The sequence below is a fragment of the Manis pentadactyla genome, chromosome 8 (genome assembly GCF_030020395.1).
Source record: "Manis pentadactyla isolate mManPen7 chromosome 8, mManPen7.hap1, whole genome shotgun sequence".
NCBI classification, from domain to species: domain Eukaryota; kingdom Metazoa; phylum Chordata; class Mammalia; order Pholidota; family Manidae; genus Manis; species Manis pentadactyla.
In genome coordinates, this window is record NC_080026.1 from 15,223,989 (window position 1) to 15,238,641 (window position 14,653).

Here is a 14,653-nt window from a genome sequence, read left to right on the forward strand (position 1 = left end):
GGTCCCTCACAAGAAGAACTTATAATGCTCATATTTCTATCAACAGTCTGCTCAAGACAACATATGCGTTCTCAAAGACGAGAGTAGCTTTCTTTACTGAGATCCTCACTTCCTTCTAAGCCACATCATCATCTTTAACAACCATATTCTACCAAAAATTTCTTCAAGGTAATTTAGGCTTTGCCCATCATGCTTCTAAAAATTCTTGTAGCCTGTGCCATCACCAAATTCTTTGGATTTTATTGGGATAATACTTCCACATTTTTAGGTATTTGTTATAGCAGCACTTCCTTTCCTGAAACCAAAATCTGTATTAGTTTCCTGGACTTTTTTTTTTCTTTTTTACTACAGTTGTGGCTCCTTTGGAGTTTAGGAATTTACACATAGAAGACCGTAAAAGTGTGATATCAAATTATGAATTATAATATGTAAATTCAATATAGGAAAGAAAAATGATTAGAAGAAAAGAAGAAAGAATATGGATAGAGAGGTTTCCAAGCATTGAATAAAACACTATAGTGTTTGGTTGCATAATTACCAACAATTCCAACAATGGAAGGACAATTTTGATATTAGACAAACTCTGGAATTTTTTCACACAGCAAAAAAATCTCTAATGCGAAGATTCGATCATCAGTATTTTGGTGGTCAATATCAAAGGCCAGAAAGGATGAGAATAAGGTTTTGCAAAGGTGAAATGGGTAGGGATACAATACAATGAATTAAAGAGTAAAAGGATGAGGGAGTGGAAACTATTTTGTAGATAATTTTGAGAGAAAATCTAGAAAAGAAAGAGATAAGGTAGGTGGGAAAGGAGGTAAAATTTGCCATATCCATTTCCTGAGAAAGAAGGAACAGAATCATATTTATGGACTTCAGAGAAGGTAGAGTTGAGAGTTGATAGAATTAGTGATTAGATTGTTGGTGGAACAGAATCCCTCTCCTTGAAGCAGCAATTGAACAATTGACAAGTCTTGCCTCCTTGAGTCACATTCGTTTTTTTCTGTCCCATAAAACATTACGTTCACCTGGTGTTCACCAAAACTCACTGATTTTTGCCCTTCAGTCTCCTTCTCAGCTTTCCCCTCCTCTTAATCTCTAAACAGCAGATTCTTAGAGCTGGGTTCTGGGCTTTCTTTTCTTCTATGTACTGTCTTATGGTAAGATTTCATCTGTGCCCACAGATTTAAATCTGCAACTTCCAAATTTATATCCAAGTCAGATTTCTCCTCAATTCCAGACTGACATATCCAATCAACTACTTGACATCTCCTCTTATAATGTGTTATAAACATCTTACATATAAGTGAAACAGAATGTTGATTTCACCCCATCGAACACAACTGATTTCTCTGTATGAATGAATGGCATCATCAGCCATGTCACTGTAGAAATAGTGGATGTCACCCTAGAGTTAACATCTTTCTGACAGTCAATAAAACTAATCTGTCATCAATTTCTGTCCATTGTATTGCCAAAGTACATCTGAATTCCAATTTCCTTACACTTCTACAGTTGCCCCCAGATGCTTGAGCTTTGATCGTCTTTTTTTCAAGATTATTGCTGAGGTATCTGAACAGGGCTTTCTGTTTCTACTCTTCACCGTATCCACACTACTCTCCTGTACTGAATCCTTCAGTGAAATTCTATGGGATAAAGTTTAAAAAAATTCAGTTCTTTTCCATAGACAATATGATGTGGCCCCGTCCTTCTTTCCAACTACCTGTGGATCATGTCACTGTCCCCTCACACACTCCAGCTGACTACACTGGCCTTCTTTATGTTCCTTGAGAGATGTTAACCCCCTTCCAGCTTTTATTGTTTCCTTAACTTCTGGCACTTATTGCTACCCTTCCATGCCTTCATGGATGGCTTCTTCTGTTCATGTAGGCCTTTGCTTACATAAATATTATCTCCAGAGAAGCCTTCTCTGACTACTCTACTGACAGTTAACCCTCCTATTATTCCCTATTACAGACACTTGTATTTCTGCCATAGCATTAATTTATGGATTTTATCTTCTGTATCCAAAAGTTCGTGAAGCAGGGCAAACCTGCCTTGCTTACTACAGTGTCACAAGTTTCTTGCACAGTTGCACATAATAAATATTGCTGAACATATTAAATGGATGGATGAATGAATGGAGATGGAATGGAGCTTAACCCAAAAGTTTAAATGATAGAGAAAGAGATATATTCCTTTGAGAAAAGAAGAACATAAGATGATAATGCAAACAGATAAGTTTATGTATAGGAATGAAGTTGAAAAAACTTGTACCTCATATTGGAAGAAAGGTTATCTGTTAATGTAATAGAGTAGGGGCTTGTGGAAAATGGAGAATATTAGGGACAGACACTAAGAGCAATGGGGGATAGGACAGGCCAGCTACAAATACAGGATTTCTGAGCACTGAGCACTTTCTTCAGCTTAGAGACCCCAAAATTATAGTTAAAATACAGGTGTGACTTGCTCCAACAGGATCTGTCAGCCTGAGTGAAAGAGGAGATAAAGCAGTTGTTAGACTAGCTTAGTGGTCTTCAGAGCAAATGTGGGACAAAGAAAAGAGGTAGGGGTTCTTGAGGGTACTGGTGTGAAATGGTCAACTTCATCGTGGGCTCTAGGTTAGGAAACAGGAGGCCAAGCTAAGAGGAGTTTAATAGCTTGAGTGAAGGGGAGGGTGCAGAAGGCATCAGCGACTTCCTATGACTTCCTCATTTCTAATCTTATAATGTAAATTAATGGGAAGTGCACATTTCTCACTTAAATATTCTTTACAACACTTGAAAAAAATTAATTCTAAAAAGGAAGGGTCAGCTGCACATATTCTGCTTAAGCTGTCAAAACCAGCCAGCCAGCTGTGAAATTCTGAGAGTTGCTTTATTGTTGATATTTGGTTGACTTTAGAAACAACTAGTGACATGTGAAAACACACTGGGGAGAGTTCACCAAGTAGGCTAATGCAGATAAATATTCTTGTATTATGAATCAGTAGATTAGTCTCTTTTACAAAGAGGTTCTACAAAATGCTGTAATATTAGTCAGGCTGAAACTGGAGGTAGAAGGAGTTCTCAGATTTGAGATATTTGGGGAAGTCACCTCCGCTCACAGAATATCTGATCTTCCATTTCCCCCAACCAGTCCTGGTGCCTTATTTACCTTATTCACTAATTTCACCATTATAAATAGTTATTAGGAATCTAAGGATTCCATTAGATACAAATATCCCACAAAATAAGCTGTACCTCTGTCAATTATTGACAAATACATATTGCAGATTGTGTTTAAGGAATCACATTAAAGATGACCCTGTGAAAGATTATATAGGTGCGGATTATATTGGTGCCTGGAAAAAGGGACAACATTAACAATGGGGAGGAGGGTCACAGAAAGAGATGGGAGAGGTTTCAAGTACAGTTTCAGTGTGCTTTGATTTGGGTGGCTGAGATGTCAGGCCGCTCTAACATTTATAGGTATAGGTTTCCTGAATTACTAAACAGGTTAAATATGTTTCCGGGTGTCCAGAAAAACCAGCGTATGTTTTTTGTTTAAAGGCATCAGACTAGAAAGGCTTTCAGCATTATTAACTCTTGCACCATTCTTACAAACAGTCGTCTAGTTTCCATTGATTGTAAAAACCATTTCAAATTACACTACATTGACTCAACTGAAGCAAATTTCCTTTCTTCCAGTTTGCCCATTGGAAACCTTGCTTTCTGCTGTATTGGGGGAGAAGTTGCAACCTAAGTAAAGTCAAATTTAGGTGCAATATATTTCTGGGTTTATAAGATTTGTTGAGTTTAAGAAACCATATATTTATTGTATAGGCCCATTCATTACACGAGTTAGTTATTTAGAATCTACAGGCCCCATGCTATACCTAAAAACTAACCCAGTCTGTTTTGTTTGGGGAAAGTCTAGACTTTGATTATTGTCACCAATCCAAGTACTAAAAACAAATAGGGACTCTACTGTGGGGATTCCAGTGTCCTACACACAGGTGACACATGACTGTGGTGGGAAGGACGACCCTGGCCTTGAGAAAGATGAGGAGGGACTGACCTGAGTTCTTTCTAACCCTTACTGGCCACACGGCAGGGACAAGTCACATAACTTTCCAGGGTCTCAGTTTCTTCACTTTTAGTGTAAAGATTACAACATCTTCATCACAGAATATTTGTGACAATGGAAAATGGATATAAAAATACTTTGTAAAAAACCTATGTGCTTTTTTTAATCCTGTGATGAACCCCCGTGATATCTCCAGTGCAAATGCACACATTTTGACTGGGTGCACTGCCCTTTGCTCAGGCAAACTTGTAATCCAGATCTACCAAGGCTCATTATCAAGAGACTCAGAAAGAGATGTGTTTTCCCTTCTTGGCCTGTGTGTGCTGAATGCTCAGCCACTAACCTGATTGGAATGTAGCCTATCAAACAAAGAAGGTTTTGAATCAGAAGATTGAGGGAAGGATAACATTCTTTCATTTCTATACATTTTTATTTTATTTCATTCCAAAACAGTCAAAATATGCTCTGGGGGTCAAGTCTCTGTCTTCTCAGGTTTGAAAAGAAGGTCGAGGAGAATATTTTCTCAACTTCTATTTGCAATTCAACTACTGCCTTGATGTGAACCTTCAGGGGCCTTCCCTCCCCAAGCTCTGGTATCTGGGGGAGGATCAGAAGGACCGAGCATTTGTCTGGAGTTATATTCTTTTCTCCAAGACCTTAGAATTATTGGTGCCTCTTTTCCTTTCACTGATAAGAGGGTATAGTTATATAAAAACTTTACTTTTAAGGTTTGTTCTTTCTAAGGTAGACCAGCCCTGACATTCAGTCAGAATCACCTACTAATTTAGGAGATTTCAGTCATGCTCACCGCTTCTGCTCCTAAGGCCTTGGCCTGCTGAAGCTGTTCCTGGGGGGGTTCCTGAGGTAACCATACATCCATCAAAGCCACTGGACTCAGGTTTAGAAATATAAACCACCAGCATCAATACCAACCACTTAAACAATACTCGTGTTAGCAGGCAGATGTCAGAGTGAACTTGGGAGGGGAGGGAGAGGAGAAGAAGGCAGTGCCAAGCGTCAGGAATGGCTCTGGAGGGAGTTGGGCTCTGTCTCGCCTGCAGCCTATGACCTTGGGCAAGTCACTTCCCTCCTGGCTGCTTTGTACCATACGGGACTGGATTAGATCACTGTTGAAGCTTCGTCCAGTATTAACATTCTGTGATTCTCTGGGCAACATGAGTCTCCATTCACCTGTGCTTCCCTCTGGGTCATGAGATCCCCGAAGAAAGGTCACTTAAATGTTCTTTCTGTGGCTTTAGAACTTTTGGCATTATTTCCTGCTGGCTCTTAGAAGAACCTTAACAAGGTCCCGAGCACTGGCTGCTGCTTTCTCTCCACCCTCACTGCTCTCCCCGGCCCCGGGTCCAATCTCCTTCCGCTTCTCAGTGGATCATCCTTTCCAGCCCTTTGCCCAACTTCCCGGACTCAGGTCACAGCTCAAACACTTCTGCCCTCTCTGGCCAGCTTCTGCCCTTCTCATCCTTACTCCAGTTGTACCCCGTGCTTCCGCATAATGTTTTGCTCTATGCGCCGCGAAGGCAGGACCACGCTCAGCTGTCGGCAGTAGGAGCCCAGGGATCTGTTCGCTGCAAAGCTGTGGCTGTTGGGCAGTTTTAAAGACTCACCTTTGCTTACAGCTGAATAGAAAAGGGTTTCCTGCAGGTTTTCTCCCAGACAAGGTACCTAGCATGCAAAACTAAATCCCCCGCAGTTATGAGGGAGAGCAATGTTCTAATTTCTGCCTCAGTCATGATTATAAGGAAATGAAGGAAGGAGGAACTGTATCCTATGGGAAGAGCACTAGAATTAGAAGTCAGGGAATCTTCCTTGGACTCTCAAGTCTGTTGTTGGCTTGCTGGGACCGTAGCTCCATCATCTGCTCCTTTAGAGCCTTACTTTGATCATCTGTGAATCATGTGAGATTGCACAGTATTGCTGTGATAATGGGTTACCGTAAAAGCACACGCATATAAAATCTACACATGCATGCCTGCACCTACCCACACACATGTCAGAGGCTCAGCCAGGGGGCCATTCCCCTCATGCAGAGGGCCTTGAAAAACCCAGGAGAGGCGGAGGTGATGGTGGCCACGGTGAGGGAGGAGAAGCTGCATCGGGGAGGGAACCAGCCTGGGGTAGCAAAAGCATCACTGAGTGAGGAAGAACCGGAAGACCAAAGCCTGGGCCCCAACGCTGTCCTCTATGAGGTGTGGACCCACAGGCAAGTTACCTTCCCCTTTGTTATTTTTTTTCCTCATTTGTTGGTAAGAATTCTTATCAATCCAGCATGGCTTTTGTAAGGATCAAATGAGATGGTGCATGTGAATGATGAAAGGTCCCAGCTGCCTGGCATGGTGCATGCGGTTCACAACAGGCAGCGAGCAGATAGCACAAGGGATGCAATGAACTGCCACCGTCTCGACTGCAACCTGCAACCTCAGCTTCCTCTTCACGTCCCGGCTTCTCTGTAGGTAAAGCTGGGACGACGAGACCTGCCTTGAGGTTGAGGAACCCTTTTAAGGATCAAAAGAGCAGACCAAGTCATCAAAGCCCTTATAAATACTAAGTTTCTTCATATCACCCCTTCTCCACATGGCCGTGATACCAACATTTTAGAAGCAACAGTTTAGAAGATAATTTAGTTTGGAAGAATATAGACTTTTTTTAAACATACAGGAGACTCAAAAGCTCCTTTCATTTTGAAAGCAAGCAACAAAAGAGAGCTTCTAAACATTGTTATTTTCCCCAGATTTTCTGAACCTTGAGCAAAAGTATTTCTTTTTTGAGAAACTGTGCTCTGGATGGGTCCCCCAGAATAGCCCAACAGGAAGCTATTTTCTGGAACAAGAGTTCCTGGGGCATTATTACAGGAAGAATCTGATAAAATTAGGCTGATGGTTAAATTGGGTCCTGGATTAGATGTGTAAAAAAGAAGTGTAAACAGTTTTGAATTCCTATATTTACTAATTAGCCTCTTCCAAAAGAAAAAGTCACTGATTTGCTTCAACATTCCTCAGTTTTACATTAATTAGGCACAGCTTAACTATTTTGTTCTCTTTGCATTAGAAGAAATGTGCTTTAGGTCTTCTGATCATCTTTCTCTTTATTATTCCTCTAGGTATGGGAAGAGTGTTGTAAATAAAAGTATCCAACAGCTCTGTAATCTCTTTTGGGCATATTTAGCCTTTGTTATGTTATGATCTGGTTTGCACCTTTTAAACAAATTTTGCTTTTTATTTCCTGCTCTCCAATGTGACTTTTCAGTGAATTAGCATATTGTGCTCTAACACACACAACACACAAATATGCATGAACATACACAGTTCAAAAGCACCATTGCATTGTGCACAACCATGGAGGGAAACCAGCAAAAACCCTTTAGACCCTTCTTGGAGATTTTTTTCCCTGCTCCTGTTTGTTTTCTCAGGGAGGACTCATAGCTTCGCTAGTCAATTTTAGATAATGTTCTCCTATCACTATCAGTCACAAAAGCAGTCTCATTTCAATCAGTTAAAATATCCATCCCATATAAAAATAAAAAAACAAAAGTGAACGATTTAATTTTATTTTCTCTTTTCTCCCAACCTGATAGAGTTTTAGAAGCCTGGAGTTTGGAAAAAAATGTGGCTGGTTAATTTTTTTCTCTCTTAGCTGCTGCTCCTCATTAGTTGTGGCTTTTTACTTCACTAGGAGCAGGATGGGAGGGAAGAGATAGAAATTAAGGTTCCAGGAAGGCTTTTCTTTTTCCTCAGTAATTTACACTGGTTCATGGCAAATGCACAGTGCTTCTTTTGCTTTTTGTATGTGCCAAAAGAAAACTCTCTTGCGCTGTGTGGGAAGGAATCAGATTATTGGTTGGCAGTCCCAGCTCTGGGCTAAGAAAATAAAGACTGGTTTGAATTGCCTTATTGAGGGGCTTGCCAGGGTTCTGTAGGAGAAGCAAAGCATTAACAGAAGTAGTCGAGTAACATCATGACAATGTAGAGTGGTAGAACAGTATGCTATTCTTACTGTAATTTAAAAACTTAATGCTGGCAGTAAAAATTTCTTTGAGTCATTTTTCTCTAAATAAAGATTCCGGAAGTACACTCTTAAAATAAGTTCATTTTTGGAGTTGCGTCTTAACTATACCTGCAGGCCAGAAGACAGACTTCTCTACGTGGAATAATTGCCCTGCATTTTCAGTGAATAGGACCGTGTTTTAGCAAAGCCTGGGTATGTGTGTTGATTATTGCAAACTGAAACAAACTTCAATAATTAAGAGCAAGAACTGCAAGGATTAGCTTTTTTATAAAGGATTAAATATGGAACCCTCCAAAGACTGTCAAAAAAAGCATTTTACTTGAAGCATATTTTATAGGTAAAAATGAAATTCTATTACTGACACAAAATATTCTTTTACATAAAATAAGGAGATTTTCCTCCTTTGAAAGTCAAAACATTAAAATGAAAAACCAAACAACAAAAGGATGAACTAAAGAATAAACATAAATTAATGAATAGATCATAATGTTAGAACAGGATGTATTTACCTTAAGTCAGAGACTAACATATTCCATCTGATCAAAATGAAAAATTAGGAGGTCATTATTAATTTATAAAAAGACTCAATGCAAGCCTCATTTGAATGGTTGCCTCTCATTCATTAAGTACACATTTCAGGGAACCATACTTTTAAAGCCATATTGTGTTAACTTGCATTTTTTGAGAGCACCACAGTGTGCTCAGGGCTAAAGAGGTAATACAAAGTTAACAACAGAGTCTTCTTTAGATGTTTTTATTTTCACTGAGAAGGCAAAACATCCAACCTCAAGGCTCCAGTTAGCGAACTGCACACAGCAGGGAACGTTTGGGTGACCACATGTGCATTAAGGTTCATTGGAATTTAAAGGTCACAGTCAAATCATGGTCTAGGTGGAGATAAGGTACCACTGGATTTTGAGCAATAGCAGATTAAGATGTGTGGGAGCAAATAGCAAGGACTAAGCAAGGTGAGGATGGCTGGAGCTGTGGGAAGGGACCAGTTAAGAAAAATACCAGTGATGGCAGTGAACATGATGTGTAGGAAAGGATCAAGGGACTGGCTCTCCTTTTGCAGAGGCCACAATGGAGAGAAGGTCACACACAGAAAGCCAAGGCTGCCCTGGGATGGGCAGCAACCTGGGGGGCCCTGCAAAGGGATAGTCAGAATGATGCTGATCACAGAAAGAAGTTCTGGGGCTTTTGAAAAAGGCTATGATTGCATCTCATCATCTTAGAAATGGTTCTTTGGGACTCAGGAAAAAAGATGGGAAGAGCGGGTTTGGAAACGACAATCTGCTTTCAGAACCAGAGCAGGTAAAGTTGTCCTGGGCTTGTCTCTCCTTCTTGATGTCAACTGCAGCCTGGCAGCCAGGGAAATCACCCTTAAGAAGATATTAACTAACAACTAGTTATTATCTTTGCTGGGGAGAATTGAATTTCAACGAGCATACTAGCAAATTTATGCTTTTTGTCCTTTTTTTTTCTGGTTCAGTGTATTTTCAATAGGCAGTTTTTATATGCCTGTTACTGTGTTAATCAATCCATAATGGTGGATTAAGAGATTATTTCCTAGAACTTTTAAAATGCAAAGGTTTCAGTGGGCCACTACCGTAGCTAATTTTAAGGCCAGCCGTCCTGTATTCTCACAGACACTTCCTCCCTTCCTCCCTCCCTCCCTTCCTTCCTTCCTTCCTCCTCTCTCTTTGATGTTTTATTATATTCTATAACAATTTCCCCCTTCTGCTGACTCTTAAAATCTACTATCTTAAAGAACCTTACAGTGTGTATTCTTATAAGCCATCTCATATATTTTTTGAGCAAGCCTGATAACAAAATCAAGGTAAGAAAACATCAAATTTGCAGAAAGAGCAAATTCGAGACTCTCTTGCTCTCCGCACAGCAAATGAAGAGAACCTGCCAACCTGATGAATCAAATGTTTTTCGTTTGTTTTTTCTTGCAACCTCTACCCATATGAACACAGAACTTGCAACATGTTTGTGGTCAGAGTGTTTGGGTAAAGGAAAAATATTTTATCCTGTGTCAAGGAAGAGAGACACAGAATGGCTCACACACTTTAGGGGGTCCTGTACATAGGACTCCTGGTGGCTGAACCGTCACCTCCATCCTGCTGGTGGGGTGGAGCATCAGGTAGGCAGCTTGCCGAGAGCGCCTGTGTTTAGCCAAGGTGGGTTGTGTGATAACAGGGAGAGGACCACATGCCGTCTGACTCATCCTCCCAAGCACACGTGTCAGTTTCTCCTACAGTCGGGACAGCTTCCTTCACAAGACAGAGCCTGCCTGACTTTCCTGGGCTGCATCCCTTAACTCCCGCAGACCAACTTCCAGAAACTAACAAGCACAGGGAGCCACCGAGCCTTCCATAAATCACTTGGATGATAACATCATTATTACTTGTTCTTGGCCCTCACACAATTGCCCTTTCTCTTGTTTGGAAGGGCAGCCTGTGCTTCTGTGCGGTGTCTGACTCTTCCCCAGGCTCCATGGCAGTCTGCCGGGCCTCTAACGGGATGTTAAGACAAAGCTACTTTAACTACTCCTTCATTCTCTGGCATTTTGTGTTCAAAGCCGGTGTATTAAAAACAAAGAAGTGAATAAATAAATAACATATCTATATCTATATCTATACATCATACACAAACATGCAATGTGATACTCAGGATTTCAGATCAGAGCTGGTCCAACATGATTTTTAGGATCCTTTTTAGGGGGTGGTGTTCAGCAAGAGGTGGGGGATTAACAGCACAGCATAATTTTGAGCATAGATTTTAACCACTGCCATAATAATCACTGGCTCTATCACCACAGACAATATAACTCCCCAGGGCCTCAGTTTCTTTATCTCTGTTTTGGGTATATTTGTGTTCTCCTCAAGCCATCTGCCAATGGCTCAGAGAGCTGCAAACAGCCTCTCCTGACATCACAGTGAAGGGGCTCCTCTTACTATTATGAATATAGGCACATCTATATCCACCTTTTTCTTAGTAACACTGACTACCTTGATCACACAGAAGTTTTCTACAGAGACCAAATAAGACCATTGTTTACATACCACATATGCCAAGCCTGAATATTGACATTCCCTAGGCAAACACTGTTTGGCTCAGGAGTTGAATGCTAAGGCATACGTGGAGCTGTATTATCACACACTGAAGGGTGAATATATGGAAACAAAGTATCCTCAAATTATGAGTAGGCCGAAAAGAGCTGCGAACCCAGCTATATTTGAACCAGATCACATATTTATGACTTGACCCATCTTCTAGTGATATAGTTCGGGAATTTAACTCTCTGAAGAACTGTTTGATGAAGTCTCATTAAGAAGCTTGGGGAAGTGATATGATTTCTGAGTGTCCTCATCTGTTAATTTGAACTTATAATATCTGCCACCTCCTTTCTAGGGTTCTTATGAAGTTCCTGTGCTGTGTATGCAGGCTCTTAGTAAACAGTGACATTCTAGAAATGTAAGAGGTTTTTAATATGCTTTTCCTGTTCTTTGGGTGTTTGCTAGTTATTGGCTGATTAACTTTTCCCAACATTATTATTCCTGTATTACTGAACTCCTGAAATGTCCACCATCCCCACCTGGAAAGGACATTAAACTTGGGGAGTAAAGTCACTTCTTAACTTGCTATTCTGGTGATCATTACTCACGACTGGGCAGGACTCTGCTGATTCAGATGATTCCAGGGGAGCCTAGAGGCTCCTCCTTTTGCTACTTCCCCAAATATATTCCTGACAGGCTTTCTAATAATGAAAAGTTCTGAAATTGGGAATTTATTTAGTTGTCATTGTTTTAATGGAATTTCATTTTCAGCTCTACCTTTCATATATGCCTTTGCAGGAATTAAGTTTGTCGAATCACTTTAATAGGTTTTCAATAGAGGAAAGGAAATGGAATATAAATGGACAGGAATGAGGGCCAAAGCCTCAGAGAAATCAGTGTAGACAGAGAACACGGTGGGCATGCTCGTATTGGAGTTTTCCTCTGTGTAAATGGTAGACTGTTTGGATTGCACCCAACAAATAATGTTGCTTTAATTCTCTAGGTGACTAAGAATCACACAAATTATCTAGATTTCAATTTCTCTATGAGCACCCAAATACTTTGGGTTGAGAAAAGGGAAGAGCAACGGATCTTACCCAGTGGGTCTTGTGTCTTCAATCGCTCTGTCCACTGGGATCAAATCGCTGAGATAGACATTGAAGTTCCCTTCATTCCATCTTCTTTCTGCCTCCTTCTCCTTTCCAGGTGGAACGACTACAGGACGTCCAAACTGGCCTGGAGCTTTGGGATCCCTTGGAGAAAGGGTCACATCGATTCTTAGCACGTGGTGCATTCCGTGGTTTTCAGGTAAAAGGGCTTTTATGTGACTTTGGTTGAGTGCTGCAAGCTGGGCCTTGGCGGTTAAGTTGATTCTTTCTGGCTGTAATCCCCCAGCTAAGGTTTGATTGATTCGAGACTCTCTTGCTCTCTGCACAGCAAATGAAGAGAAAGATATCTCACTTCTATTCCTGGAAATGTGCTTCTCTTGGCTTTCAGCCAATACAATAGGAGCTGTAGTGTTGGTCTTAGGACCGGGGACCTCTTTGGCATCTGCCTTAAGTTCCTCCTCCTTGGTTACAATCACAACATGGTTTTCAGAGAAACTGAATTTCTTCCCACCAGCCACTTTGGCCCCATCATCCTCCGGCAAGTGTCCCAACTCTGTCTCACTAATACGTTGCTTCTCAGAGTGATTTGAATTGGCAACCAGCTTGGAAAAGGGAAGGTTCTTCTTGGCTTTGTGTTTATTTGCATTTAGTTCTTTGCTCTGAGTCTCAGTTTTATTTAAGGCTATGCCTTCCCTAGATTTTGGCACTGGGGGGCTGGCAGGGAGTGTCCTCTCATTTTCCAGTGACTGTGATTGCCACTTCGCTATGTCAGTTTTGAGACTGCTGGTCACATTCAGGTTCTTTACAGCTGCTTGTTTTGATGTGTCACTGCTGAGATGATGACTCTTCAGAGTCCCCTGGTCTACACTGACAGGACCTGAGTGTGCAGATATTTTGGCCAACAGAGTTCCTCTTGCTGCTGTGAATGGGGTTTTCTGAGCCCCTTGAGTTGTTTGCTTTGGCGCCACATGGCGAGAGGAGGCTTCAGGATGGACATCTTGCTCGCCTGTCTCCCCCTTGGGAAAAGCCATAGGATGCCACAAAGGTGGAACCTTGCCCCTTCCCGGGGCTTTCTGCACCTGGCTCTCCCTCTGGGTCTGGACCAAATCATCCTCAGCCCTGAGCATACTCCCTTCAGTCTTTCGGAAGTTCTCTTTGCCCCATATGCCTTTCCGGTGTCCCCTCAGTGGGGCCTTCGCCTCTTTCATGCTGCTGTACAGGACCTTCATTTGGTCTGGCTGCACTCTGAGCCCTATCCGCTCCCTCCTGACGATGTCTTCCTTGAGGACCTGACTGTTGATCTCACTGAATGAGAGGCGGAGAGCTGCCATGTCAAAGAGCAGCCAGATGACAGAAGCTGCGAATATAAATGCCAGGACTCTCCCACTTCCTCGGAAAAACTTTCGAATCTTGTTCATGGTCCCAGGGCTTCCCCTGCAGCCTGCTTACCTTGCGTGGAGAGGGAGCTGAGGCAGCCGAGTAGCCAGAAGGCGCCCCCTCCCCTGAACACAGCAGGAAACGGCCGTCGGGCTGAGGGAGAGCTCAGCTCCTGCCGCTTGTCAGTCTCTGCCTGCGTGGCATTTCACAGCAGAGCATCTGTGCCTGCTGGGCTGGCCCCTGTAAACCCTCTTAAACACTGCCCTTCGGTCCCTCTGGAAGCAATGGATTCCAGCCACCAGATAGTTCAACATATCACTTGTCTCGTCTCTGAGAGCCTGTGTCCACCTTCTTAGAAGCCAAGAAAAGGTGGGGGCCAGGCTGAGGCTGCGCTTCTCTCCTCCCCGTGCTCAGTCTGCACGCTGTAACTCAACACCACTTCTCGTAAGGAAAACATTTCAAGCCATTACCCAGAAAACTTCATTCAGCTCTCACCTTCCGTGTTATGTGAGAGCCTGTGTGTTTTCAGGGCAATTAAAGGGAAAGAAAGCTACCTAACTTGGAGGGCCTGTGTTCCTGGTTCGTAACCCCACCTACCCCATTCCTGCTCATTAACCCTGTTGTACCCAGGTCTCTGGCATGATCTGCCGCGGCAGTTTATCACTGACCTTAATGTTTCAGCTCTGAGAAGTAACAGCTGAAACCAGGTGTCTAACGTAACTTCAACAGTGGGACATTTAATTATTCAGAAGCCTTCCTTGAAGGGATGTAAAAATGTTTCTTGATAAGCCAGCTTTTTTATTTAACTAGTCCATCTATTTTTATTATTAGATTCACTAGACATAAACGTAATTTGTCATATTGCTGTAAGAGTTTCTAAACACCGTCAGTCTGGGCATTTAGCTCATCACAGGACCAGTGGCAAACAGTTTACATATTGCACCAGGACTGGACCAGACTTTGAGTGGCACCGGTGGACTGGGGGAACAGTGGTTCCCACGGGCTTTACCT

The 14,653-nt window shown here is 42.0% G+C and overlaps 1 protein-coding gene across 1 annotated transcript in view; it reads right to left on the minus strand.

Annotated features, from left to right (window-relative positions):
- GALNT5 (polypeptide N-acetylgalactosaminyltransferase 5) overlaps positions 1 to 14,153 on the minus strand; it is a 46,690-nt gene extending 32,537 nt beyond the window's left edge. The window contains exon 1 of the mRNA XM_036884241.2: positions 12,254 to 14,153. Coding sequence (XP_036740136.2) covers positions 12,254 to 13,683 — 1,430 coding nt within the window. The 5' untranslated portion in view covers positions 13,684 to 14,153. The remainder of the gene's footprint in view (positions 1 to 12,253) is intronic.
- Positions 14,154 to 14,653: the final 500 nt, after the last annotated feature.